At 38.7% G+C, this 25,697-nt stretch overlaps 1 protein-coding gene across 4 annotated transcripts in view; it reads left to right on the top strand.

The window, feature by feature from the left end:
• Positions 1-25,697, top strand: part of APP (amyloid beta precursor protein) — a 244,534-nt gene that overhangs the window by 202,506 nt on the left and 16,331 nt on the right. For 2 of the 4 annotated variants that reach the window (XM_080573113.1, XM_080573111.1), the window contains 2 exons: positions 12,784-13,005; positions 19,724-19,777. In XM_080573113.1, the coding sequence (XP_080429239.1) occupies positions 12,784-13,005; positions 19,724-19,777 (276 nt within the window). The remainder of the gene's footprint in view (positions 1-12,783; positions 13,006-19,723; positions 19,778-25,697) is intronic. The other 2 variants (XM_080573114.1, XM_080573112.1) reach the window with 1 other exon arrangement.

Genomic DNA, 25,697 nt, shown 5'->3' with positions numbered 1-25,697 from the left:
GTAGTTTTAGTCTTCCTATAAATCTAAAAATGGAAGTACTGGGAATAGTTGTTTAGTGCAATTCATGTCACGTATCGGGATGGTTACAAAGTCTTACTTTTTTGTTGTTGAAGGAAAACAGCGATGCTGAAACATGGGTGGTAAATGAATAAGCACTCTAGGATTTTTCCGTACTGGAACAGGCCAAGTTTAGTGAATCAGCATAAAGGATGAATTGTCATCACTGGTGCTCATCCTAAGGACAGTTGGGGTTTTGTACCAGTTGACAAACCTTAATTCAGTCAATTTAAACCTTCCAGGTCTGTCTGCAGTAGTATTTTAGCTGACATTTGGTAAGGATTGTCTCAGTCATCTTTATTTACTGGCTTGTTCCACTTCAATACTTGCTACAGTAAGCATGGTTTCTGAGTTTTCTTGGGATAGGCACTGAAGAGGTCAACTTGGTTGTTAAATAGAGTCACTGTCTACAATTAGATGAAGAGGCAGAGCAGCATTCTGAGGACTGGGAATCTAGAGAGGTAGAATTGTTTTTCTGAAGCAATTCCTTTCTGGTTTTAATTATCCATACTTTCCAGTTAGTATTTCTTCTTGTCTTCTCAAAGGAGTCAAATGGAGTTGAACTTTTTACCCAGGAAAAAATAAACATCCACAAATCCAATATGCAGCTGCAGTAGTTATAAAATCTGTAATTGAGGAATGTTGGACAATTCCTGTTAAGTTTTATACTTTCTGCCATTCTGGAGGTCACATTTGTCATCTGGAATTGTAGTTTCTAAATTGCCCTAGGCACTTGGCTAGTTCTTAAGAAGGAGTGTCTCTGATTTTGGATGCAAGGAAATGTCATCTTTGCCAAATTGTGTTATGGTTCCACACTCATCTCCTTAAAACTGGCATGTTTTTCCCTGGAAGCAATTCTTCTATTCAGATTGGATGGGCATTCCTACACCATAGAGAAATTTCTCAGTAAAATCAAAACAGATCTTCTGGAAGTAGCACAATTATGTGCAGGTCTTAACCTAATGGTACTGTAAATCCCACCTAGTTTTCAGATTACTCTTTTAGTGCATCTGGGCTGTATCATATTGGCTTTCTGTTCCTCCAGTTCTGCTCTGCTGCCTTTGACCAAGGGGATAATGTGACTGGAACAAGCAGTTGAATGCAGCCTTCAAAGAATGTGGTTTTGCACAGGTACCCTGGAGTGACTTCCAGCACTTACTATGCCTGTGCTGTAATTGTACTCTCCCTGTAGTTGATTTGACATGTCTGTGCATATCTGGTAGCTGTAGCTTTCCAATGAAAAATTTGAATTTTCTGTGCAGTGATTATTTACTTTTAATCTTCCTTGAAGCCCTGTAGCATTCCATTGAATAGATGATTTGTTAGAACTCTAGCAAAAAAAATATATTGCTGGGTCATGGACTAAAGACAGCATGGAGCTCTTCCACAAAAGCAAATGAATTCTAGGTTAAGCTTTACACATCATTTAGGGTGTTTTTGTATGCTTAAATACTGACATGATATGGACCAGCTGGACTACTTGATAAGCAGTTAAGACCTCTTCCACCCAAGGACATTGGTTTTAGCGATGAATTTGGCTAGCTTGTTTTCTGGAACATCATAAGCTCATGGTATTTACTAAGCCGGTTTTGCCACCTTGTTCGCTGTCTAAAGTATTTTTCTAATGATTTAAATATGACGATAAGATACCATTGAGCTGTTTGTTGGAGCAAGGTGATGCATTCTGTTTATGAGGGGAATCAACCAATGTCTTCCTTTACTATGTTGCATTTTAATAGGCAAGGTAGTTGCCAGCAGCACCAACAGTTGTATCATGCTGAGACTTTGTAAGTTCTGCACACTGTTCAGCAGCTTGGAAGATCTGATGAGCCTCGGTTACTACTCCAGGTTGGAGACTCAGCTCTATCAGCTAGTAAAATATGTCTTTTGCTGCAGCTTCGGAGAAAAGGAAAAAAATCCAGGAAACAGATCCAACATTTTCCTCTTCTAAGCATCTCTTATTTTCTGTCCAGCTTATTTAACTGTCATAGAAAATTAGGCAGAGAATATAAGATGATTAAAATAGATATAAATGCACTTCACTGACATTGATGTTCTCAAATGCTTTCATTAGTAGCATACTATATCCTCCCCATCTTTTGTAGCTAAATGGTCTATTGTATCTGGTCATGAGCACTAATGTTCTTTGGGAAAGATATGAATCCTGATTTTGTGTGCACAAGCCTTCTTTTAATCTCACAAATATTGTGAAAATGACTACAGGCAGTAAAGGAACCAGCTTTCTCCAGGTCTGCAGATACAGTGAAAGAGATTAATGGCTTCACAAGGCTTTGGATTGGGGTGGTTTTGTCATCAGGGAAAGATATAGGATATCTTATTTTTAATCTGCTTTTCAGAAAATTGATGGGAATAGGAAGGTCTCACAAAAGTTTATTAAGAGAATATTTTTCCGTGTTTGAAAAACACTGTTCCATTTCAGATGCACATTTCAGAAAGTTGGCCTAGTGATCCAGGTGTTAGAATTGGAAAAGAGGAACTTCTGATAATAATTACTGACTTGCAGCTTATGACCAAAGTAATTTTTAAATGTTGTGGGAGTGGCACCACAGGGTGCCTGCTATTCCACTGGATAATTAAATCTTTCCATTCTAAATAATTCATCCTTTAGCAGGGGAAGTTGTTTTGATTTTCTTCAGGATCCAAAGGCTACAGCACTTTCTCCTGTATTGGTAGATCTTTCTTGAAGTCTCTATTCTGCATCCTTTCTGTTACCCTAGCCTGAAATATTTTTTTTAATTTAATATTTTTATAATTGCTTCTGCCATTATACTTCAAGGAATTAATAAATTAGGTCATCATGTGCAAAATTTACAATGTCATTCATTCATTAGATGGGTAACAAGTCTGAAAAAATCTTGAAGTTGTCCAGCTTGCAAATATGATCTGAGAGAAGGTTAGCTCGGAAGAACCTGACTTTGCGAATGTATAGCTTCCATTCGGCTGGAGAGGCACTAGCTTGCTGAAACTCTGCCCACTCATGGAAACGTCAGTATGCTTAGTTATTGAAACAGATTCTTGATTTATTGGCTAAAATATATGGGCAATTTAATTCATGGATATGTGTGACTATAAAAGGCAAAAGTTATATTCGAAATGCATAATGTAGAGGGTCCACGATTGATCCAAAAAGGTTTTGGAGTGATGAAAGGTCTGCTTCACTCATCTGTCCCAACCTTTGTCAATTAATGGAGACCAAATCAGCTCAGCCAAACTCCTCTTCCTGTCATCTTAAATAGTTACTGATGTTCGTGTCCATGAGTGCTGAAGCAGCCCAAAATTGAAGGAGCACAGTCACTCCAACAAGAGCTTCATGCTGTTGCATAACAGATTTTCTTTTCCTAATTACTTGGTTTAGAAAAACAGTTGTGTCATTCTATGTTAATTCCGCCTAAGATCAGAATCCTAATAAGCAGTGTTAGGTTGTAGAAGAAGTGAATTAATCATCTTAATTCTTAAGTGCTAGCAGATTGCAGGTATCCACCGAGAACCAGTTACACTGTCTGCAAAAACTGTATGTATTTGACATTCTGTTTATACTGCTAAGGGGTCAGTTGCTGTTGCAAAGTAAGTCTTGGGAATTGTTATCCAGAGGAATTTCAACACTGAAGTCTGAAATGCATAACCATAGGCAGGCATCTTGAGGGGCAGGGCTTAAATATGCCTCTAATGGCAATGATGTGCTCAGTTTTGCTCTGTTTGAGCATGACTTCCTCTTTAGTTGTGCTCAGTGACAATTCACAGGTACTTCTTATGGTCAAGAGTATGTGATGTATTCTTGCCAGGCAAGTTCTCATTACTGGGATAGAGAGAGAAAAGAATTGCTGAGGATATGTGACTTTGCAGAACGTCTGGATTGATGGAAACGTGGCAGTAATCTCCTAACAGTTCAGTTCCCATGCACATGGGATTACAAATGAAGCAATTTTTCATCAGCACAGCTTTCTCCTGCTGTGCGATTCTCATATGCCTAATTTAATTGAAAAATGTGTTTTCCTCAATAGTTCTTGCTAGGTGGGGCTACAGTCCTCTCGCTTCTCTGCTTCCTGCTATTGGATTGTGGATATGAAAAATGCTGTAAAAAGCTGTCAGAATAGGCCGTACCCCACTTAATGTATATATTTGCTCTGTTTAATGAACAGGTTTCTTTAGAATACTCAGACAACCCAAGTTACATTTAGCCCATCAAGGGCTAAAACTGGAGTTAATAAATAGGCAAAATATATTTTGCCTGAAGCAGATGCTGTACAGTTCAGCTTAGGTGAATTCTGATTTAGATTACTACAAGTGAGTCAAATCTACGATGCTCTCTTATGACCAAGGGAATCAGGTACAACAAATTAAAAGCTTGTTAAAAGCTTGAAAATATCAGGATTTATATTTTTTATGTATTATTTAATGGTTTCCAAGATGCCTGAAGAGCTCGGTACAGATCAAAAAATTATGTGGGATTTGTACTCTGACGTGTAGAAGTATTTACAGAAAATAATGGGTAACTGACTTCTTCCAGGTGTTAGAAAGAGTTTTAGGTTGTACCCTAGTTTTGAGTTTTACTATGTGTTATAAGGGTGGCAAATAATCTCATCATCTTTATCAGCAAATAAGGCTGATATAATTAAATACCTTACAAATAAATCAAGTAAATTATTTTTATATGAAAATATGACAATAAAATTCTTTAACTGTTTTTCATATAATTGCTTTTTTAGGGCAGTTTCACTTATAAGCCTTTTAACTTAAGTAATTACGTGTACTTGGGTGGAGTATTGAATGCTGACTCATCTGCCTATTTTGAAGCAATTCATTTCGAATTTGACCCAATTATGGAGTCAAATTTAACTGGGAGTTTTTAACAGAGTGCCGTATGTGGATCAGAATGACGATATGCAATATATGTTCGTGATCATGGGACAGAGTGTCAATTCACTTTTTTCCCCAGGTATTTTTTAGTACTGTTTTGTCTAAATTGATGTTAGGTTTCCATCATCTTACCCAGAGAGAAACGTTTCACATACTAGAACTCTGTGTTTAAAACATTGGGCTCTGTTTACAAAAAAATATGTTCTATTCAAATTTATTATGGAAAGGAGTGCTGTGATATTGAAGTAGGGGTTTTCTGCATTTTTAATCCTGAGCTTTTGAGGCTGTGAATGGTGAATTATATTTCTTAGACAAGATTATTAATTTAACCAAGTTTAATGAGGAGGATGTGAGCAGGAGGGAAGGAGACAAAAGAACTGGACAAAAAGGCTTGAAGTCATGAAAGGGAGGAACATTGTCTTTCATTTCTATTTAAGTACTTTTTTTTTCAGAGATAATGCAAGCTTCTGTTGTTATTCTATCCCACAAACTTTAATACTCTGCTTTTAACTAAAGGGGAAATGCAGTCATGAGTTAGATGAATGGCTATTAAATATTTAAAAAAATTAGAAATATGTAGCTACCTCTAGCCGTATATCAATATTTAATTTCAGCTAATAGTTAATTTATTTCGCTGTTATGTAGCGAATGGTTTATAGTAATTACAGTATTCTTTCACTGAAGGTAAAGAATGCCATACCGGCCTTCTTACAGAAGAAGGCAAAATTTCAAGAGGTTTATGGCAGGCTCTGGAAAAAAATGGAAGATGGATGATTCTGGTACTTCCTTGCGGTAGTGGCGTGAAAATTCTCATGTACCTTATGAAACTCTCCTCAAACCTCCCTGAAATCACACAGCCACGTACAAAACTAAATTTGCATTGAGGTCCTTCTCTAATGAAAAAACTAGTTCTTATAGAAATTAATCATTACAAGGTAATAAAGCAAGCTTGTAAGTGTTTTGCTGAATTGGATTTTCCAAGCTTTCTCATGCTTTGAACGCTGCTTACTACCAGAAAATTTGTTATAATGTGATCTGCCCACAGGACAATTAATCTGTATCTAAGTTAAACATTTTTTTTTTTAATGATTTAAGTCAAATACAGTCTGCAAATCAAATCTAACTGGAACATTATTACATGTACCTGTTTACAGGAGGAGACTTATTTAGGTTGCTTTCCTTATGTGATTTGGGAAGCATTGAAGTCCATATATGCTGAAAGAGCACAAGCAGCAAAAAATTGAAAAAATGAAAGTGATTAAGTTGTGATTTATATATATATATCTTAGAAGCATTATTTTTATGTTACAGACATTCTTTTCAATATGGTTCTAAATACTAGTCATTCTCAAGTTCAGAGGTGTATTTCCTTTAAAGTTCAGTTCTTAGACAATGGGGTGTTTTTAAAGGCTATGGAATGGTTCTTTTTTTAACTTGTTTCTAGGAAAAATTTCTTAAGCCTGCTGTTTCATGATACTTTAAAATGTTTCTTTTCTGAGAACTTGAAAAGGCTTTTTAACTTACTGAAAGATTTTCATACACTTAAGACATTTTTGAAGTCTGAAAAATACTGCTGCCTGTTACTTTTGCCTTAGTGTCTCTAAAGGACAGAAGGTAAGAACTATGAAATACTGTTTTCCATGTTTCTTGCTCTTTCAGTCTCAGTTTCACCCTAATAGAGATGTGTTGCACTATAAAAGTTTCCAGATAAGAAGACCTGTGGTGTAATTTCTCAGGCTAGCCTACCCAGCAGAACAGAAAAAGATTAAATATGATGGGGTGATCGCATTTCTTTGTCAATATAGATCTGAACATTGTAGGTTGGGTTCATTTACAGTACTTCGCAGGACTGATCTAGCACATTTTTCTTCTATCATCGTCTTCAAAGCATACAGGTAAAAAAGCCGCTCACACCTTCAAGGTATAGGCAGGTCACTTTCCATAAAGTTCTCGGCAGCGTTGCTCTCTAAATTATATTTGACTTGTACTATTTAAATGCATTAGTTCAACACTGAACACCACATAATTGTGTTTTGCAACTTGATAATGTCATAATTATGACATCTAGTAGTATGTTGCATTATAATCTTATGATACTTGATTCAGCAAGGCACCTTAGAGTAATTAAATGCTAGGAATTCAGTGGAGCTTAGCTCTTTCTGGTTATGTGCAGACTTCAGTGTGATTAAATTTAAGCATGCGCTTGAAATTTCCTCTAACTTGAGCACGGGCTGGAGGAAATGTCCACTATATTTCCTGGCATATTCTTTCCTTTCACCTCAGAGGAGAAAATCCTACTTGATGCAATAAGTTAGTACCCCACAGGATATACAAGTGACTCGCATACCTTTCTAACTTTGTAGAATTTGCATTCACTGCAGGTACAGACTGCACATTGGACCAAAAAAGTTACCTCTCAAATCCCTATTTGTGCTCACATTCTCACTTTACATTTTGGAGCTGCTTACATAAACCCTTATTTAGAGTGTGTCTCAGTAGAGGTGACTTATGGAGAATTAGATTTGCTTTCTGAATGTGAAATACATCTGTTCATTTGCATTAAGTTTGTGGCAATGCTACCTGCATAACTATTGGTTAGAACTATGTATTGTCAGTTTATATAGGAGCTCTAATATAAATGCAGGTATTCAGGTAAATAATATTTTATTTTGTTTTAAGTATTCACCAAGGCAAAGCCCTTAAGGAGGTCTTGTTTTCATACTTACCAGTTTGGGGGGTTTTGATTCATACAGCTGACAAGATGCAGACATTCAAATTTAGTTAAAACCTGACTACATTACATCTGTGCAACTCCTTTGGGCACATGCCTGTGTTGAAGATTATGAACTGTGACATATTGAATCAGCCCATGAAGTAGGTACAGAACTGAAAGCTGCATCTAACCATGTTACATCTTATCACGTGCCTTATTATAAATGATTGTGTAATTGTTCTTAGTAATCCTAATTGTGACATAAAACATTTGCATGATATAAACTTTCTTAAAGGTAGTGTAAGATAATATGCATGCATATGCAAATGAAGCAATCACTATGACTCAGGCACATAATTTCTGCCATCGAGAAAAATAAGGAAGTTTCTGACACTTTTTAATTTGTCATTTTGAAAGCACATGCTCAAAAGCAACTGTAATTTTGGGAAAACCACATGTTCAATTCAGACTCAATGGTGACTGATAAGATGATGATTACAAGGCAATAAGACTCTGCTCTTGTACCAGTTTATTTGAATTGGTTCCCAAACCTGTTTGCTGAATCAATATGCATTCTGTCACGTAGATGTGGTTTTAAAAGGGAATTTTGGCCTTGGGGTGAAACTATGGCATGTAATTTGATGGTGTCTTAATTTGTATTTAGAAGAGGTGTTTTGAGTGCATTTCTTTTTTAAACTGGTTTAAGACCTTAAATTGATTTATAGAACTAACAAAATTGTAACTGCCAATTTTCAAGTTGCTTTTAAAGCAAATTCAAGAGTCTTGCACATGATAGTGAAAGCAGAGCTTTTTGTCTGGTAGATACCCTCCATCAAAAGAAAACATAGCAAAGAAATGCTATAACTACTTTTGGAAATTTTAAATAATTAACTATGAACTAAATCATGATTTGAAAGATAATTAATGAGTTGTTTATGTTCCAGAGTAGCAAATAAAGATGATTTGCATTAAACTTCCTCTCATTGTAGCTATGCCATAGGGCTGGGTTAAGTATGAAAGAGTCCAACATTATAAACAGTGTTATACACCAATAAAAAGTAGACAAACTTACAGTGACAAAATAACATGTTTTTTTTTACTGCTGTAAGACTTGGTCACCTCTTTTAGGATTTGACATGGTCTTTGCTATTGCGGTGCACTTAGCAAAGCCTATTTAGTAGAAGTATGGTCTAGGGTCATTGCAAATGAGCTGCTTTCAAACAAGTCAACATCCACCAGAAGCTTTTGTAACAAATTTTATTTTCTTCTGCTCCTTCTTTGGTTTCCACTCTGTTTCTCTTTGCCAGAGAACAGGATAAGAGTGGTCTTGAAAGGAGGTTGTAGTGGTATTACCCTTGTATCTAGTTCCCCAAAGATATTTCACTTTAATTTTTCTCAATGCTGCTGTTTAGTGATAATAACCCATGGGGAAATGCCTGCAGTGAACCAAAGAATGAGCGAAACTTCCTCAGAGATGATGGTAGGTCTGAGAAGTGTTTCACTAAAGTAGCAGAACTGAGGCTCTCTTTCATCCTGAGAAAGAGTGGTTTGAGTGTCTGAAGGGGACTTTCTGCACGTCCCAGGATTCATGTTGGTAGAGCAGTGGTGCACCCTCACACCAAATCCAGAGCTACTGGGAGATTTGAGGTTCGAGCTGAGGGTGGTTTTTTCCTGAAGTCATGATCACTTTTGAGCACAGGCTCTCAAAACAAAACAAAAAAAGTTTCAACATCCTCCTTATTCTTCTCTGGCAGGACTTAACACAGTGTTACAAGGAGATAATGGGCTGAGCAACAACAAGTCTATTACAGGAAGGTTGTCATGGGGGTTTTTGTCCTGTTGGTTTGAGGAGAGATGAAATTTTGAAAAGCAGCCTAGAATCTGTGTATTTTCAGCACCTAATAATGAAGACATTCACCACACAAAGAAAAACCCTGGAACAGTCTTGAATGCACATCCTAGCCTCCAGCTGCATCTGTACTCCCTGCTTATTTAGGGAATTGTCTTTTGCAGGGTGGGGAAATTGAATTGGCAACTGTGAGAAAGGGAGGGAATGCTTTATTGATGGGTAACAGTGAGGCTGTATGGCTTTCCATTAGCGTAGCTGATGATTCAACTAGACATCAATACTCTGAACAAAATCAACACTGAAAAAATTGATCTTGGAATTTGCCAGCTAGTGTCGATAACTGGAAATCCTAGGGCAAACTTTTTTTAGCAGCTCAGAAATTGAAACAATTGTTTGCAAATCATTTACTCAATGCAGACACAGATGCCTTGGTCTGATGGACTTGAGCACAGTTCCTAAGCCAGGAACTTCTCATTTCTCACTATAGTTCAGTGCCTGATTCATTGTGTCAGATGGGCTGATTCATTTTGGCCATTGTTTCCCTGCTTGTAAAAATGAATGCAATCATAATCTGCTTATTGTAATATCTGCCCGCCTCACTTGAGCTATTGTGAGGGTCACTTCGTGTCTGCGTTGTGTGCTGCAGCTGAGTGGGGAACAATGGAGCCTGCAGGCACCGGTGCCGACTTTCTCCCATTTGGGCAACACTGAGAGATTTTATGTACTCATCCCTCCCAGCCTGTAGCCACGGGATCATGATGCGAGTCAGGTGCCCCTCTCCATTAGCCTGGTGGGCCCAGCTATGCCCAGCTATGCCTCCCCCTTGAGCACGGTGCCTCCCTCGCAGAGGGCAGGTAGGTCCTGCTCCCTCTGCTCCTTCCCCTCCCCATACCGTCTGTCCTTTCCTAAGGGCAGGAGCTGTCTACAGGTAACACAGCATGCGTCAGCAGAAAGGAGCAGGCAGGACAGGCAGACAGTTGCTGTGGCACAGGGAGTCATGGAGGATCAGCACCGCCTGGAAAAAAGGGGTGCCTTGGGCACAGCACCCCCAGCGCTGCTCTGTGCCACTGCTGCATGGGCTGCAGCCTCTGCAGCTGCCCTGCACAATCCCCTAGGGACAGGGAGGACAGTGGGAATGGGATGAATTGCAGCCTGATGTCTGAAAGGCTTTCAGGTGCTAAGACACTCGATGCTACTCACTTTTCTACGGTCCATCATAACCTGGTATCATAATGTGCTCAGCGGGTATTGCCCGTGACTCCCTGCACAGCACTGGGAAATCAAGCTTCTCACTCAGGCTGCTAACACCCAGCTCCTTTTTTTTGTAAAGTCTCCTCTTCCATAACTAATAAAAATTAACATCCATCATGTGGTGCAGTGTCTGCTCACAGTATTGAGTTGCTTTGGCTGTGTCTCCTCTGATACAAGGAGACGCTTTAATTTGATAAAGGATTAGTGTAAATGCAGTGGGGAGAAAAAAAATTCAACTTGCCTTCTGAGCTGAAGATTTATTATGTATCTTATAAAATAATATTGTTTTCAATAAAGTGAACATGAAGGGAAAAACAATTCAGTGTTCTGCAGGCTTTCTGTACTGTCCTACTAAGTCATTCTAATGAACAAATTCAATGACAGAATTGAATTTTCTGTACACATTAGCAGTAACGTTGGCTTACTGTCTACTAACGCAATTACTGCTTAAACATGAAAATAGGTTTTAAGGCATCGGTTTACAAGATTTAAGACCTATCCTGGCCCCAGGGCTCGCGTTACAACTTTTGTTTAGTTTTGATGTTCTGACTTTGGTGTACTAAAAAAGTGTGGCAGAGAACTGCATCAACTGTCTGACTAAGAGATGGTCTTTAAGAGAGCATCTTTGCAGAGCAGAGCCCTCATACATCATCATTGATAAAGGCAGTGAAGCAGTGCCAGCTCTCATGCTCTTGAGTTGGTGGGGATTCTTACTGAGGGCTACTGCATAGGTGCAGTATGGTGGTACGCTGTGGTATAAGCTTGAGAGGGAAGTAAAATTCAGAAGATTTCACTGAGGGCTCATATAAAGCTCCGGCGTGCTTAGAAATGTAGATGCAATTTCTCACTGACGATACTGGGAAATGAGAGGGCCCCTACAGAGTGACAAAAAGGGTCTAGAAGTGAAGTGGTGATTCCTGTCCCTGAATTGCTACAGATTTCAGATATGGATATGAAGCAGTGACAGTGAGTTGGTCATTAATGAAGGGAAAAGAGAAGACAGTCTTAAGAAAAGCTTTTATATTGTCAGCTGTCATGTGTGTACATGTGTGCGAGCACTTGCACTCTAGTAGTGTAACCTTTACGGTCTTTGATTCAGAACTATTTAGCACTTTAACACCTGCGTACTAATTACAGTAACGCATTAGCAATTACTTGTTATCTTCTTCATAGCAATTGCGTGCTTACTTGAATGTGGTCTTGTGCACCAAGTTCCTTCGAAGTGCATCCAAGTAATGCATTGCCCCTACAGGGGAAAAAAAAAAGAAAAAGACAACAAAGGGGAAGATCAAGAATGGACTAACTTTGATGTGAGAATGGAGTTGGAATAATCAAGCACACACAACCTCCAAGCTTATTTTTAACACTGAGTTGGATAGTCTGTCCTGTACAGCTGATGGAACTGGAAAGTGCTTTCATTGTTCTCACCTTGCTGTAGTCAAAAAAAAAAACAAAAACAAAAAAAAACACTAGATAATATTGCACAGCTTTAGATCCTGGTAGCTTGTAAAACAATTTGCCTATAGATGCTTTTTACAATTTAAGATTATTAGAAAAGAACCAGTTCAGTATTAGTAAAGTTACATATGTTAAGAGAGCAAATGTTTTTACAGATTCAGTGTTAGAGTAAGCCCAATATAATACAGTAAGTGTTGTGGTGATTTAGGATTTAAGAGCAATGATGAGCTTTGGATAAGTGAGCATTTAAGAGGAAGTGGAACTAACAAAGATGTTCCTTCCTGTGGGCATGTTAACTTATAGGAACACGCTGAGCTGAAGGAAATGGAAGCACAGCCCTGTGATCTGTGGTGTTATATGAGTAGAAGACAGTATTGAACAGTTCTGGTTGATGTTTAAAAGAGGTGCTTAGTTTCAGTGCTCAGCACAGAGTTTTGATGATCCCAAGCATTTATGTTTTTCTATATCATAAGAAGGCAGAATCTCATGACAGTAAATTTCTAGTCTCATTACACTGGAAATAGGTACTCAGAAATGCAGACTCTTTCAAATAATTTCTGTGTTCATTTCCTTGCAGATGAATTGCTTCAGAAAGAGCAAAACTACTCTGATGACGTTCTGGCCAATATGATCAGCGAACCTAGAATCAGCTATGGAAACGATGCTCTCATGCCTTCATTGACGGAAACTAAGACCACAGTTGAACTTCTTCCAGTGGATGGAGAGTTCAGTCTAGATGACCTTCAGCCATGGCATCCCTTTGGTGTTGATTCTGTTCCAGCCAATACTGAAAATGAAGGTATGTGCAATACTGGGAAAAAATACAGAATATGCTGAATTGAGTTTTGTGATTCCTCTTTCACTTTGTTCACTGAAAATTGGCATCTTTCTGATGTAAGGAGGAGAGAGGTCTTGACTCTAAGTTTAGAACTGGTCTGCCAGCCATGTCTCTTTGATTGAACAGAGAATCCTGGCTAAACTGACAATGTAGACACGCAATAAATTTCAGAGTTTAACTTACTTCTCTTTAAAAACAGATCAAAATACAGTCCAGCAAATTGTGAGTGTCTTATAAAATACATGAGGATGAGCTAAGGGAGATAAGTTGTCAGACATGATAGAATGAGTAAAGGCTGGGGGGTTGTTTTTGGTTGTTTTGGTTGTCTGGAATGTGCTGCAGAAATGTTTCTGTGTACTCAGCAATGCAAATGATGACTTTTTTCCTGAGGAGTACTTTATGTTGCTCATGGGCTAATCTACTGAAGTGGCTGCATAATATTTTAATAATTTATGTGTAATCTGGAATTGATAGTTCACTTAGGTGCCAGAACCAATTAATCAGAAACATAAGGAACTCAAGGAACTCTGATCATGTCATTCAAGTTCCTCCTCTTGTGTTTGTTTTCCCTTACCAGTTCAACTCCACACTCATTAGTGCTAAGCTAATAGCAATAGTGAAGGTTTGTTGCTGCAAAAGCACTAGTTGCATAAAGGCTGGAGCTACAGAAACATTTTTTAATGCAGATCTGCGTTTTGTGGATCAAAAGTATCTGTGATGCACAGACATTTAAGTCTTCCATGCAATCTTTTGAAACCACTGGCTTAGGCTATACCTGCTCTCAGGGTAAGTTTTGAGCACCTACCTTGCACAGTTCTCCCTCAGTTAGTGCTTTTCTCCTAGTCTCACTCCAACATGATGCATGAGAGACTGTGGGCAGCTACATGCTTGGTGACAAAACAAGGGATGTGGATGTGGATTTGTCAGGTCCAGTGTTGGTGCCAGCTTATATCAGTGGAGTCAGAACCAGTTTTATGATCAAAACAGGTAATCCCCAGGCTAAAGACATGGCTAGGATGTGAGCAAAGGTCGACTAATAAGTGAAATGGAAGCATACCAAATATGAGGGGAAGAGAAGAGACTGGTCAGGAGTGGAGCTAAAGTCAGACCACCAGGAAGTCAGCACAGCAGGTAGGGCCAAAGAAAAGAGCTGAGAGAGAAGGACCAAACTCAAACGGACTGGCCAGCAGCAAGAACCAGAAGAAAGTAGCTTGTGACAAGGACTCTGGACTTATCTGGAGGGCAGCTGCAGGCAAGTGATGCGCTGAGCAGTTGAGAGCAGCTGGCTGGATTGCGTCAGGTGCTGGCAAGTAGCACAACCTGCTGACCAGGCTGGCAGGCTGAACGCCAGTCTCCCGGTGAGTCAGCTGTGACTCGCTATAGCGCAGTTGCTGAGGCTGGCTGCCAGGAGCAGACCATGGTCCAGCTGGTGGCATCTCCCCTACAGAAATTTTCCAGTGCAGCTCTCACTGCAGCTTTTCCCATAGTTTCAGTATACAGTGCATCTATTTCTTTGCCTACTGCCTGCTTTCGTGAAACTTAAGGGGCAAAAAATGAGCTTCGAGATCTGTCCACCCAGCTTTCAAAATGTACCGATTTCAGTCATCAAGTTCAGAAGTTACTAGGTGTTCAGGTGCACTCAGACATATCACAGTTTAATCACACAAGCCTTTTTTCCCTTCAGAAACCAAACTAAGCCCAGAATTTAATAAAGAAAGGTACATACTTCAGTGTGACACTGAATCCCTAGGCAAGTATTCTGAGCATGGTTATCCTTTTAAAATGTATGACAGCAAATAAGAAACAAAAACTCTTCTGCCTTGAATAACATACTGTTTAATTACAAATCCCTGTGTATTTTAATGCATTACATCATTTGTTGCAGCACTTCTTAACATTTACTGTGGGAATATCTTTTAGCTCTCATGACTTTAAATTGGTTTTGTTTGTTTGTTTTTTTATATCAGGATTGTTTTTGTCATGAAGTTACTGCAGGCAAACTATTTCATTAGTCCAGCCGTTATTAACGTTTAAGTCTGCACAGTAATAAATAGAAATCATTTGATGACTTTAAACCTCTGTGTTTCTTGTTTCCCATTTGATTTCTCTGTCATCTATCCAAACCACACTGTCAAATAATACGTGTTGTTAATGTCATAATTTCTACAATACCTTCTTTTTCTCTTTAGATGCCCTCTCTGTACCTTTGCCTATAGTATCAAATGGGAATTTCACAGCCTCCTATTTTTCCTATGTGTTTTCCTCCACGGCCATGGTCCAGTCCCAGGCTTTGTTTAAATGGCTTCCTAAAATTGGTATTTGTTTTGTTATAATTTGAAAGTAGCAAGAAGTAAATAATTGAAATAATTTTCTCCTCTTCTTCTCCACCTAGGGTCTCTTTGCATAGTCTGTTTTTTATACAGTAAGTTCCCCTTGTGCCGGGAAGTTTTTGTACTATATGCAGCATTGAACAAGTCAAGTAAGTTCAAAAAGCATGTCCTAGAGAAAGCTCAGATACTGTAGAGCAACTATATGGTGCAGTTTTAATGATGGTCAGCATCTCTTGCTGCTGGTAGATGTTGAGCATTCCAGCAAAGGTCAGAGAAACGAGGGCCTCAGCGCCTGTTTGCTTGGGTGAGGGCTGAGGGGGCTCAGCACAATCAAGCAAACCACAGCATATTCCAAGGGAAGGGCCTGGTGTCTGTGAAATCTGCAAAATAGTAGACTACTAGAGGACTTTGAGATAGCAAACAAGTTGCTAGCTCAGTTGTTGATACTGCTTTGGTCTAGTTTGAAAGCTGAAGTCAAGTTTTTTAAAACTGATGAACACAAATCCAGCATCCTAACAGCTCAGCACTTGCAGATAGGTTTCTAGATAGAATGAGAGTCCTCACGATGAAGAGTTTTTACGCTGTATAGCAATAGGTTTATTTAATCCAGGGCAGACACACCAGGTAAATCATTTCAAGTTTGCATTACTGTCAAAACTTTCTAATGGAGCCATTGCTGTCTGAGAGGCAAAAAACAGATCCAAGAACAAGCTGGGTTAGGAACTGGGATCCCCCCCATCCAGCACAGTCAGAACAGCATGGTCTGTTTTTAATGAACTGTTCATGCCTAAATCAAAATGAGACTGTGGAAAAAAGTGGAAGGAAATTCATCCATTAAGTCTTACTTTCAAGGTGTCCAGTGTCCTGCATACAAGTGATGAAGATAAAATACTGCAAATAATGCCTTAAATTTGTCATTGATTCCCATGACTGTTTTATTCCATGGCCTAATCCCAGGTTTCACCCAGAAATATTAGTAACATGTTGGATTGATAAATTGCCATATAATCTTAAAGTTTCATAACTCCATTTGAAATTTTCCTTATCTAAACTGCATATTTAGATAAAAGGATAAGTTTTATGCAAACGGTTTATACTAAAATGGCCTTTTCAGATAAATAAGTTAAAAAATAGTTAAAAGTCTAGCATAGTTCAGTAGTTTCAGAAAACATTTTTTTCTCTCTTGTTTCGCTGGGATAAGTTTCCCAGTAAATGTCCACAGAAATGTATCCAAGGCAGCAGGCAATGCACTACACAGCTCCAATGGCTGAACACATCTAGCATGTTGTAATACAGTCTAGGTTAATGAAAAACACTCACAGGACACCATAGAAGGCATCACCAAACTTTCAGGAAGTTTCACTTTTGACTATTGAGGAAGTTGCATTTTGGCAACAAAAATGCACCTTCAATACTGGGGGGAAACGCCAACAACTGTGAAGCCTGCGACATTGGCAAGGTCATGGGAATTTTCATAGAATCATTGAAGTTGGAAAAGACCCTTAATTTTGTCAACAAGCTGCTGGGTTTAATGTTTTACTCTTTTTACTTCACCGTGAAGATAGAGTTAGCCTTAATGACAAAGTATTTTTTTTCTAAAGTAAGATTTTCAAGAATGTGCTGTTACCCGTATGATCTGGCCAGTTATTCCATTCAACACTGTTCTTGATTGGGTGAGTGTCACATGGCTCTCCTTGCCTGTTGGTTTAACCAGCTTTTGAGATTTTTGATTCACCTTTCTTTTATTTTTGGAAAGAAAAAAAAAAGCAGTCACATTCCCTCTTGCTCTCCTGAGATGTATTAGATAAGAAGTGTACATTGTGAGAAGCCTGCATTGTTAGCGTATCTTTAAAAAAGCAGATATTTACTAATGAAGTTTCATGAGCCTGTGTGGAAAACATTTTCATTCTTAATTCTTGTACTTAAATGCATAGGGAAGTGCATTCAAGAATGCATTCAAGAATGCATTCAAGAGAAATGTGATGATTCTGGAGTATCAAAATGAATGCAGTTTCTATACTTACACACAGTACATCTTGGAGTTTTGACTGTTCATAAATGCTGTAATAGGTTTAAACTTCTCCCTTCTGTATGAACTGTTGTGAGGCAGCGTGCTCCAGAAAGGAAGGCGTGAGGAAATCCACTGACAAGATTTTCAGAGTTAACTGCTGCTGGTACATACATCAATACAGGGACAAGGGCAAGCAGGTCTTAAAATGAAACAGATATTCAAAAGGTGGCAGCTCAGTGCTTTCCAGAAATCACCTGTCTTTGTATCATGATCCGTGGTGCACGCTGCACTTCGGCACCCGGGGTCACCATCTGCTTTGGAATACCCATGGCTCTGAGCTTTTGTTCCTGGTTTTTGCCCCAAAACTGGCTTGTGACCCTGAGCAAGTCATTTCACTTTGTGTCAGTTATGAAATGTGCTGGTGGTGTTTGCCTCTCCCCTGCAAGCTGCCAACATAGCCACAGATGACAAGAATTACTCATTGTTATTAGTAATACTTTCACCTCACACCAGAAATCGTGCATTACCCTGAGGTCAGGTCCATGCTACCATTCAACAGAAACTTCCTTCGTCCTTTTCTCCTTTCAGCTACCCTTGTTTTTACTGCTACCTACAACCTGCTCTCTCAGTTCTCCATAGCTACTGGCATGATCCTCTGCCAAATTCCTGACTGTGACAGGGTTACAAAGTGCCAAGTGAGAAGGAAATAAAAACCTTCTAGGAAGTGGGGAGTGGTGGGAGGACAACAGAGGAGGGCTTTGCAAAGGGCAAAAGGTGATGTTGGTCCTTGGTTGTTTCTTCACTTCAGGCTTTTCCATTGAAAATTGCTGCTGACATACCTAAGGGTTGGTGCCAGCAGTATTGGAAAACCTAGCAGAAGACTTAAAGAGGAAAATACTCAAAATTGTAGTCTTTAGTTAATGATGGAAATTGTTTTTTGTACAGCACTATGGGAGAAAAGCAGTTGTGTGGTCTGCTACTGCCACTCTGAACTGCTGTGAAGAAAAGTGGTTTGATGGCTTGTCTGTGCAGCACCAGACCAGCAAGCTCTGGGGAAACTTTTCGCTTCTGTAACAGCAAACAAGTTGAATGTGCAGATGCACTTTTAGACTGCAGCTACCGTAATGTTTACTGCCTTTTTCCAGAGGCAGGAGTTGTTGCAGTCATCTCCTGGGTACAACAGATACGGGTGCCACTTACAAGCCTGTAGGTTCTGTTCGTCAAGCCCATAGTAACACAAAGAAAGTGACACAGACTTCCTAGGAAGATGGGCAGTCCCCTTGCTTCAGTCAGCAGTGTCATCGGGCTAGCATGGTTTTCTAATGCAGAACACCATGATCAGTTCTTCCTGATGGAAAACTGTGGTCTTGCCAAGTTTCCTGTGTTATTGTGGCTCACTTATTGCTGATTAGAAGGTTCATGCCTGAATCCAGAAAATCAAACGAATACCTTATTTAAAAATTTCTGAATTCCAAGCTACAACATAATAATTTATTTCTAAAATTAATTTATTTTTGACACTGGCACTTCCAGCACAGGGTAAATAAGAAAGGCAGAAGTATTGGAGCAAAGGAGGAGAGAAAGTATAGAAGAAGGAAGGGGGATTAGCCGAGGCAATAGGTGACTTTAAGTTTTGCACATCCTTTTTTTCTACTAATGCCAGTGAGCTCCATCAGCCTGAGCTTTCAGCTGGTGAAGTCTGTGTATGGTAATACAAGAGTTTTAGCACTGTGTGTGACACACAATTGGGCTAGAAATGGTTGTTTCTCCTTTGTATCCCTTTCAAAAATTGGAAGACATATTTGCTGTCTACAAATGAGAGCATACTGGAATGAAGTATTGATTGTAATTTTAAAATGTACCTTTTTTTTTCATACCTTACAGATAGTGCTGTAAAAAATCCCTATTGAAAAGAAAAAGGGGTCAGGATTCAGTAGGTTTGTAAGTCAGCATTGATCAAGACGTACCTGCAAGAGCTCATCATGTTGCTGCCACTTCTAATCAGATGATTGGAAAGTGTTTGCACGTAATGAATATAGTTTCACTCTTCAGACAGAAAGTCTTTGATCTCAGTAGTTTCTCAATTTAAGCAGAAATCAGAATATGATGTAAAATTGACACATAGCTGTGGAACTTTCCTTTTGAAGTTGTGTCCATCCCTTCCTTTTATTTCCAGGATTAACTGAAGGCAGATCTTTTCTAGCTGTTGCGTTTGTAACTCAGTTTATACCATATGTCTCTCCTGCACTATCCCAACAGAAAAGCAGTTGGTTTTATCACTTTGGGGGTTCTTGTTTATCTTGTTTGCTTTTTTTGTTTCTTTTCTGCACCTGCCCAGTTGAGCCAGTTGATGCCCGCCCCGCTGCAGACAGAGGACTCACCACACGACCAGGTATAGAACTTGCATGGCTTTTACCTAACCTGTGTAACCTTTTACCTAACCTGTGTTTTCCCAGCATGTGCGTGGTCTGCTCGAGCTCAGATGATCACCTTTTCTTTGGTGTAACCCTCTCCTAAAATGCAATGCTATGTCCTGAACCAGGACCTGGTATTCGGGGCATGAGTTGACACACATGGGCCACGTCAGTGGTGTCTTTATCACGGGTGTTCAGTACGTGTGCGTGCAAAGGGAGTGGAACTCAGAGCTGGCACTCACGTCAAGTTGTCATCCCTGGCAGCAAGAAAGTTTCGGCAGATGTAAGATGCAGTAGCCACAGTACCCCAGAGTGCAGAGAGCACTTTTAATTTAGGAACATATGATAGAAGTACCATATTCTCGATGCAAGTATACTGTTCTGTGTAAATCATGGCTAATAAAGAGTTCATCTATACCAGTTTTAGAAGTGCAGGGTACATCAAGATCTTTTTGCAGTGATACTTATCTTAGCTAATTCCAAACGTCTAAAAATTGACACTTATATTCTCACCCTGGATTCAATGAAGACACCTCTAGACAGTTATCCATGCCATTGTAGGTTAGAAAGAGGTGAGTATTTGCCTTCTAGGGGTACCAACGTCTTCCTGTTGAATTCAGATGTGGCTAACTCAACTCAGGTTGCAAATGCTTAGAGTTGTGAGATAATTCAGATTTCAAAAGGAAAAGATTGCTTTTCATACTATTTTTTTTTTGCTTCCTAGGTTGTTTTTCCCTCGTCTCTGTTTAGGAATATCTAGAAATGGATGATTCCAGTGATTGCAAACAAACTTTGATTTCAGATTACTTTTCAACAAACAGTGAGATTAGATGAGTTTATTTTAGGGTCAGAGTTATCTCAGTGTCACATCTCTTTTTTTATTCTTTTTCTTCAGATCAAGCTGATCAATCTATCTTATTTCTCCCTTCATCTTTTCCTCCAAACTTCTATTGGAAAGCATTACGGGCAACACCTTAGCGTGTTTAAATCTCTCCCCATACCACTGGTATTTACTGACTCCAGCAAACGCTACAGTGGGGAGTGAATTAAGACCATATCTTACAGCAGTTGGGAGGTACGTCGAGGCTGGCCAGGTGGTGTGTTCCTAGCATTGTTTTAGGACTCTGATACTGGTGTTTAGAGCCTTACTTCATTCCACAAAGAGAGCCTGGAAGCTGGTGGAGTTCCTGTAGTATTAAAGTTTGTAATTGCTAACCTTTTTACTTTCAGTCTTTGTGAAAAATCTCCTGTTAGGAGGCCCATATTTATTACTAAAGGTTATTCCTTCCTCCCTTCTATTGCCATACACACACACACACACGTGACAGAAATCACTGGTGTCACTTTCTAGGGAAAGGATTTTCTCATACTGCAGCACCCTAGTTTCAGAAGGAAATGTGTTTTTAAGGCCATTGTGTCAGAGCACGTTGTTGGTTGGGGTGATACAAATAGTGCAAGAAGTATGCCCGGCATAGGTCATGAGCGGTCTTTGTCAATGTGTGTGATAGACTATTAAGGAGAGGTAGAAATATTTCAACATGATCGTTATGACTTGAAATTCCCAGCAGATACAGGAAATATTACACTATGAAGAGCACATGGAATAAAAGTAATGCCATCAAGGGGCCTTTGTGCCACTCACTGCGTTTTAGCACCGTTTAAGTGGTGCCAGGGCTCTTGTGTTCTGCTTTTGGTGTAGAGATTGAATCCCTCGGGACAGGCAGGGATGCACGCTGCATTCCTGCATGAAGACAGTCACCTCACTAGAGAGGCTGAAATATCGCTGTTGTGCCTGCCTTCCAAACTTCACAGCATCAAATTTCTTAGATTTGTATATAAAACAAAGATTTTACCCCATTACAGTACTGGTAAATATATTGTAACAGGAAACAAAACATATTTCCTTCACCATTTCTTGTAGACCTTCATCCTTACATCTTTAATCACCATGCCCAGATTTCTGCAAATTAGTTCTTAGTGAGAGAAATTCTGTCAGTACATGCCCACCTGATTTTCCATCATCTTTTGAAAGTAATTTATCTGCCCAAGTATTTCAATTTAACAAAAAGCTGGTACCGGTCTGAGTAGCTGTCACAAACTAGGAATTGTGGAAAGCACACGGACGGTTAATTAAACAGTGTGAAATACTAAGGACTTCTGACAGTTTTAAAATTACTGTACTTCAAAATTGTTTTACTTGCTAATTATAAATAAAACATCTATGTTAGAGTTTAAAAGAGGAAAAATGATACTTTTTTTCTGCAGTTACTGTCCTTTTAGAGTAGTCAGTTGGTATTCTTTAGGAAAAAATAATCTGGACAATGAGGATATTATTACAGAATGAAAAGTATTAGAAGGGGGGCTGGAGGCAGATTAACACACACAGCTGCCTGTAACTTTCTGTTTTGTTTTAATTGCCTGCATTCCTGTTGATTTCCCAAAAGCTTTGCCACTGTCACAGTCTTGACTTTTCAGTTTGTGCTTCTGCTTGTCTTGCTGAAGTGAACTGGGTGGTTACCAGCTTCTTCAAGGTTAAAATACCTTGTCATGTCAACCTGCAATAGTCCAAGCCTGGGCTTATGATCAATTGAATGTTTTTAGGTGTTCAGAGTCACTGAAGAAAATTGTCTCTTGAAGGACCAACACAAGTACACAGGCACATGTCCTTTCTTCCTTTTTCCATTATCTTGTTACTGGTTTTCATCCACATGACATTCTTACAATGATCACTACATTTTTCTTAACAACAAATCTAGATCATGTGGATGATACTCGTCTCCTTCCTAAAAGAGAGGTCGTTTGGTCACGGTACAGAAGGGAAAAGTAGGTACTTAGTTTGTGATATCTGGGATAACTACAGTTTTGGTACTTCAGCACATCATTCTCCCTCTTTCAAAAGAAACAAACAAAAACTTTGAAAAGAGGCAGGAAATGTGAAGAGTTGGCCAATCTATAAAGCAGTAAAGCTTATGAGTAGGACCAAGTTTAAAGTGTTTACTAAAATTCAAGGCCAGAGTTGTCCAAATCTGTAGCTCTGCTGCGCTCCACCTTGACTAGCAGCAGCTGAAGCTTGAATTTGAGCCTGACTTATATCAGTCCCAAGGGGAGAATAATTTGTGGGGAATCCCTATTTCCTAGTATAAATATAACATCTGCATGATTCACACTGGTATATGAAAAGGAGTCCAATGCTCCACGTTTTGCTTCCCTTTTTAATCCACAAATGGGGGAACAAAAATAAGAATTATGCCTAAATCTCTCTCCTCTCATCTCCTTCCTCGAAAGGAAGTAAACAGAGGTAATAAAAAGGTAAAAGGGAAGGAAAACATCTAGAGAGCAGTCATCAGTGAGCTGTATTTTTTCATACAGCCTGAGATGTTAAGGCGTTTTTGGCATGTTCCTGCCATTTCTAAATTGCTCCATACGGGGAGACAACTAAAAGGATTCAGTCCAGCCTGAAAATAGGAAGAGCTGCAAATACGAGGAATACCGCTTTAGTTGATAGCCTAGCTGGACGAACTTTTTCAATAATGTCTCCTTGCTCATTCCTCAGAGGTCACTTTTTCATGATAACTATTTAGTATCTTGCAGCTGAATATTGGGTGATTATTAGTAACTTTGTTCTGTTTATTTGTAGAAAGAGACATAAAGGTATATATAAAACAGTCCAGATACTCATGAACAAGTTCCCTATTACTTGTGTTAACCCAGCAGTCTGATTTATGGAAATTGAGTAAAGATTAGAAAATTTGCCATCGGAATGGATGTTGCCTAATATCAGCAGATTTTCTGAAGTTCAAGGACAGAGAAGAAAAAACGATGCTCTGTACAGGGTAAATCATATTCACATCTGTTGCACAGTTGCAACTGTAATTACACTGCTAACAGCTAAGATTATATCACTAACAGGATGCCCACAGTTCACATTGCAAGGAGATTATGAAGTTAATTGTGTTATTTTCTTCCACGTAGTGTGGTTTGGTGGTTTGTTTTTTTCGATGTTCTCCCAACCCTTTGTCAGTAGATTGTTTTCTAAACATTCAGTAATTCTGAGGAGAGCTTGCACATAGAGCTGCTTCTGTGTCTCTGGCCCTTCTGCCAGTAAATCATGATATCTCTTAATTCTATTACATATTGGAGGAGGCTGAGGGATTTTTTTATATATGGTTGCAGAGGCTCTGAAGCCTAATGACTGTTCTGCAGAATCATTAGCACATATGCTGCACTCTGTACGAGGTGAGGGCATAGAGCAGCTTAGGGAATTATTTATGATTTTCCTGACAGAAATTGCCAGGTCGTTTTCTGGTCTTGGTGATGTTAGTTCAATACTGATGTCTTAAACTAACTGTCTGCAGCTACCAACTAAAAATCTGTAGTAGATTTTTTTCCATTATATAGTTAACTGTGAATGCAATTCTATATGCATCTGCTCAGCATATGTGTTGATATGCCAGAAAAAGATCACCAAATTTTACTTGTTTTGATTATTGATTTTTACACACCTGTAAATTATCTCTGGTCTTCTAGAAAATATTTTTTTTCAAAGTAAGTTCTAGCAAGATTTTTTTCTTAAAAAATATTTATTTTAAAAATTCAAAGGAATTTAAGAATTTAAAGTATTCTCTTTAAAATAAGATTGAAAAGCTTCTAAACAAACAACAACAACAACAAAGTTTGCACTTCTTTACTGCTTTCTCCAGTTTGAGAGTGCCGTAGTCATCCATGAAGTAAAAGCAAACCACCATTTTACTAACTTCCAAGAAGAGACAAGAAAGTTTTGTATCTTAAAATTCCTTCTCCTCACTGATATTTGAGTTGTCTTTACGAAAGTGAGTATATAATCTTCATTTTATGCATGAAACAGCTGAAATGACCTTCACAGAGTGATAGAGTCTTATGGAAGTAATAGTTGTACTTCTGGTAAGAACTTGAAGTCGTCTTCCCAGATAATTGTTCAAACACTTCATTCTTTTCCATCCAGCCTTTTTTTTTTTTTTTTTTTTTTATGCAGTTTTACCCAGGGAAAGCTGTTTACTACATTTATAGCAGACCCTCGTTCCACAAATCTTCTCTTTTTCTTAACACCACTCAAAATACAGTTCATGGACATGGAGTTAAATGTTTTCTTGAATTCTGTCCTCCTTTCTATTGCTCAAACCATTTTCAAATGTGCTACTTTTTTTTCCCCTCTATGTAGAGACCATCAAATTCTGGCAATTTCAGCTGTGCTTCACTTGGAAGTTTGATTTTTAGCTCTAAAAGTACTTGGAAGACCACACACAAAACTAAGATTGTTTCACATCCTTGCAAAACAAAGTCACAAAGTCTTGCTAGGCTGTTATTTAACCAGTAGGTCAAACAGTCACAGACAGCGTAGTAGATAATACACACCTAAGTACTTCCTTGGTAGAATTCATTGTATCATATTTATTCTTGTCCTTTGTAAAGCCTAAATATATATTTAAACAAACACAAAACCTTATCTGTGTGAGAGTAAAATGTTCCTCAAAGCAGCTGCTTTGTTTGTATTTCATCTGAGTAGTTATAAACTCCGTGTTTGGAGTTGGGTTTTTTTGTTTGCTTTTTTTTCCCTTTAAGTGCAAGGAACAATTAAGGTTGTAAACGCTGCTCTGTGATGCTTGGAATATAGGGGTGTGTGTGTGTATGTATGCGTATGTATAAATGTGTGTATATATAAAAACAGTTAACATTCCTAATTAACAAAAATACCATTAAAAGGCCATCATTCAAGAAACCTAATTATTCAAGAGCAAAGCAAGAAAAAACATGGAATCATTTTCTGTTACATATACAGTAAGTCAGCACACATTTATTGTTAGAAAATTGTTTTATTTTATGAAAGTATAATCTTAACTAGCTCATTATGTTGGATTTTTC

This window comes from Anser brachyrhynchus, assembly GCF_964034855.1.
Source record: "Anser brachyrhynchus genome assembly, chromosome: 1".
NCBI classification, from domain to species: domain Eukaryota; kingdom Metazoa; phylum Chordata; class Aves; order Anseriformes; family Anatidae; genus Anser; species Anser brachyrhynchus.
The sequence above is the reverse complement of the archived record's forward strand: the minus strand, read 5'-3'. Positions and strand labels throughout refer to the sequence as shown.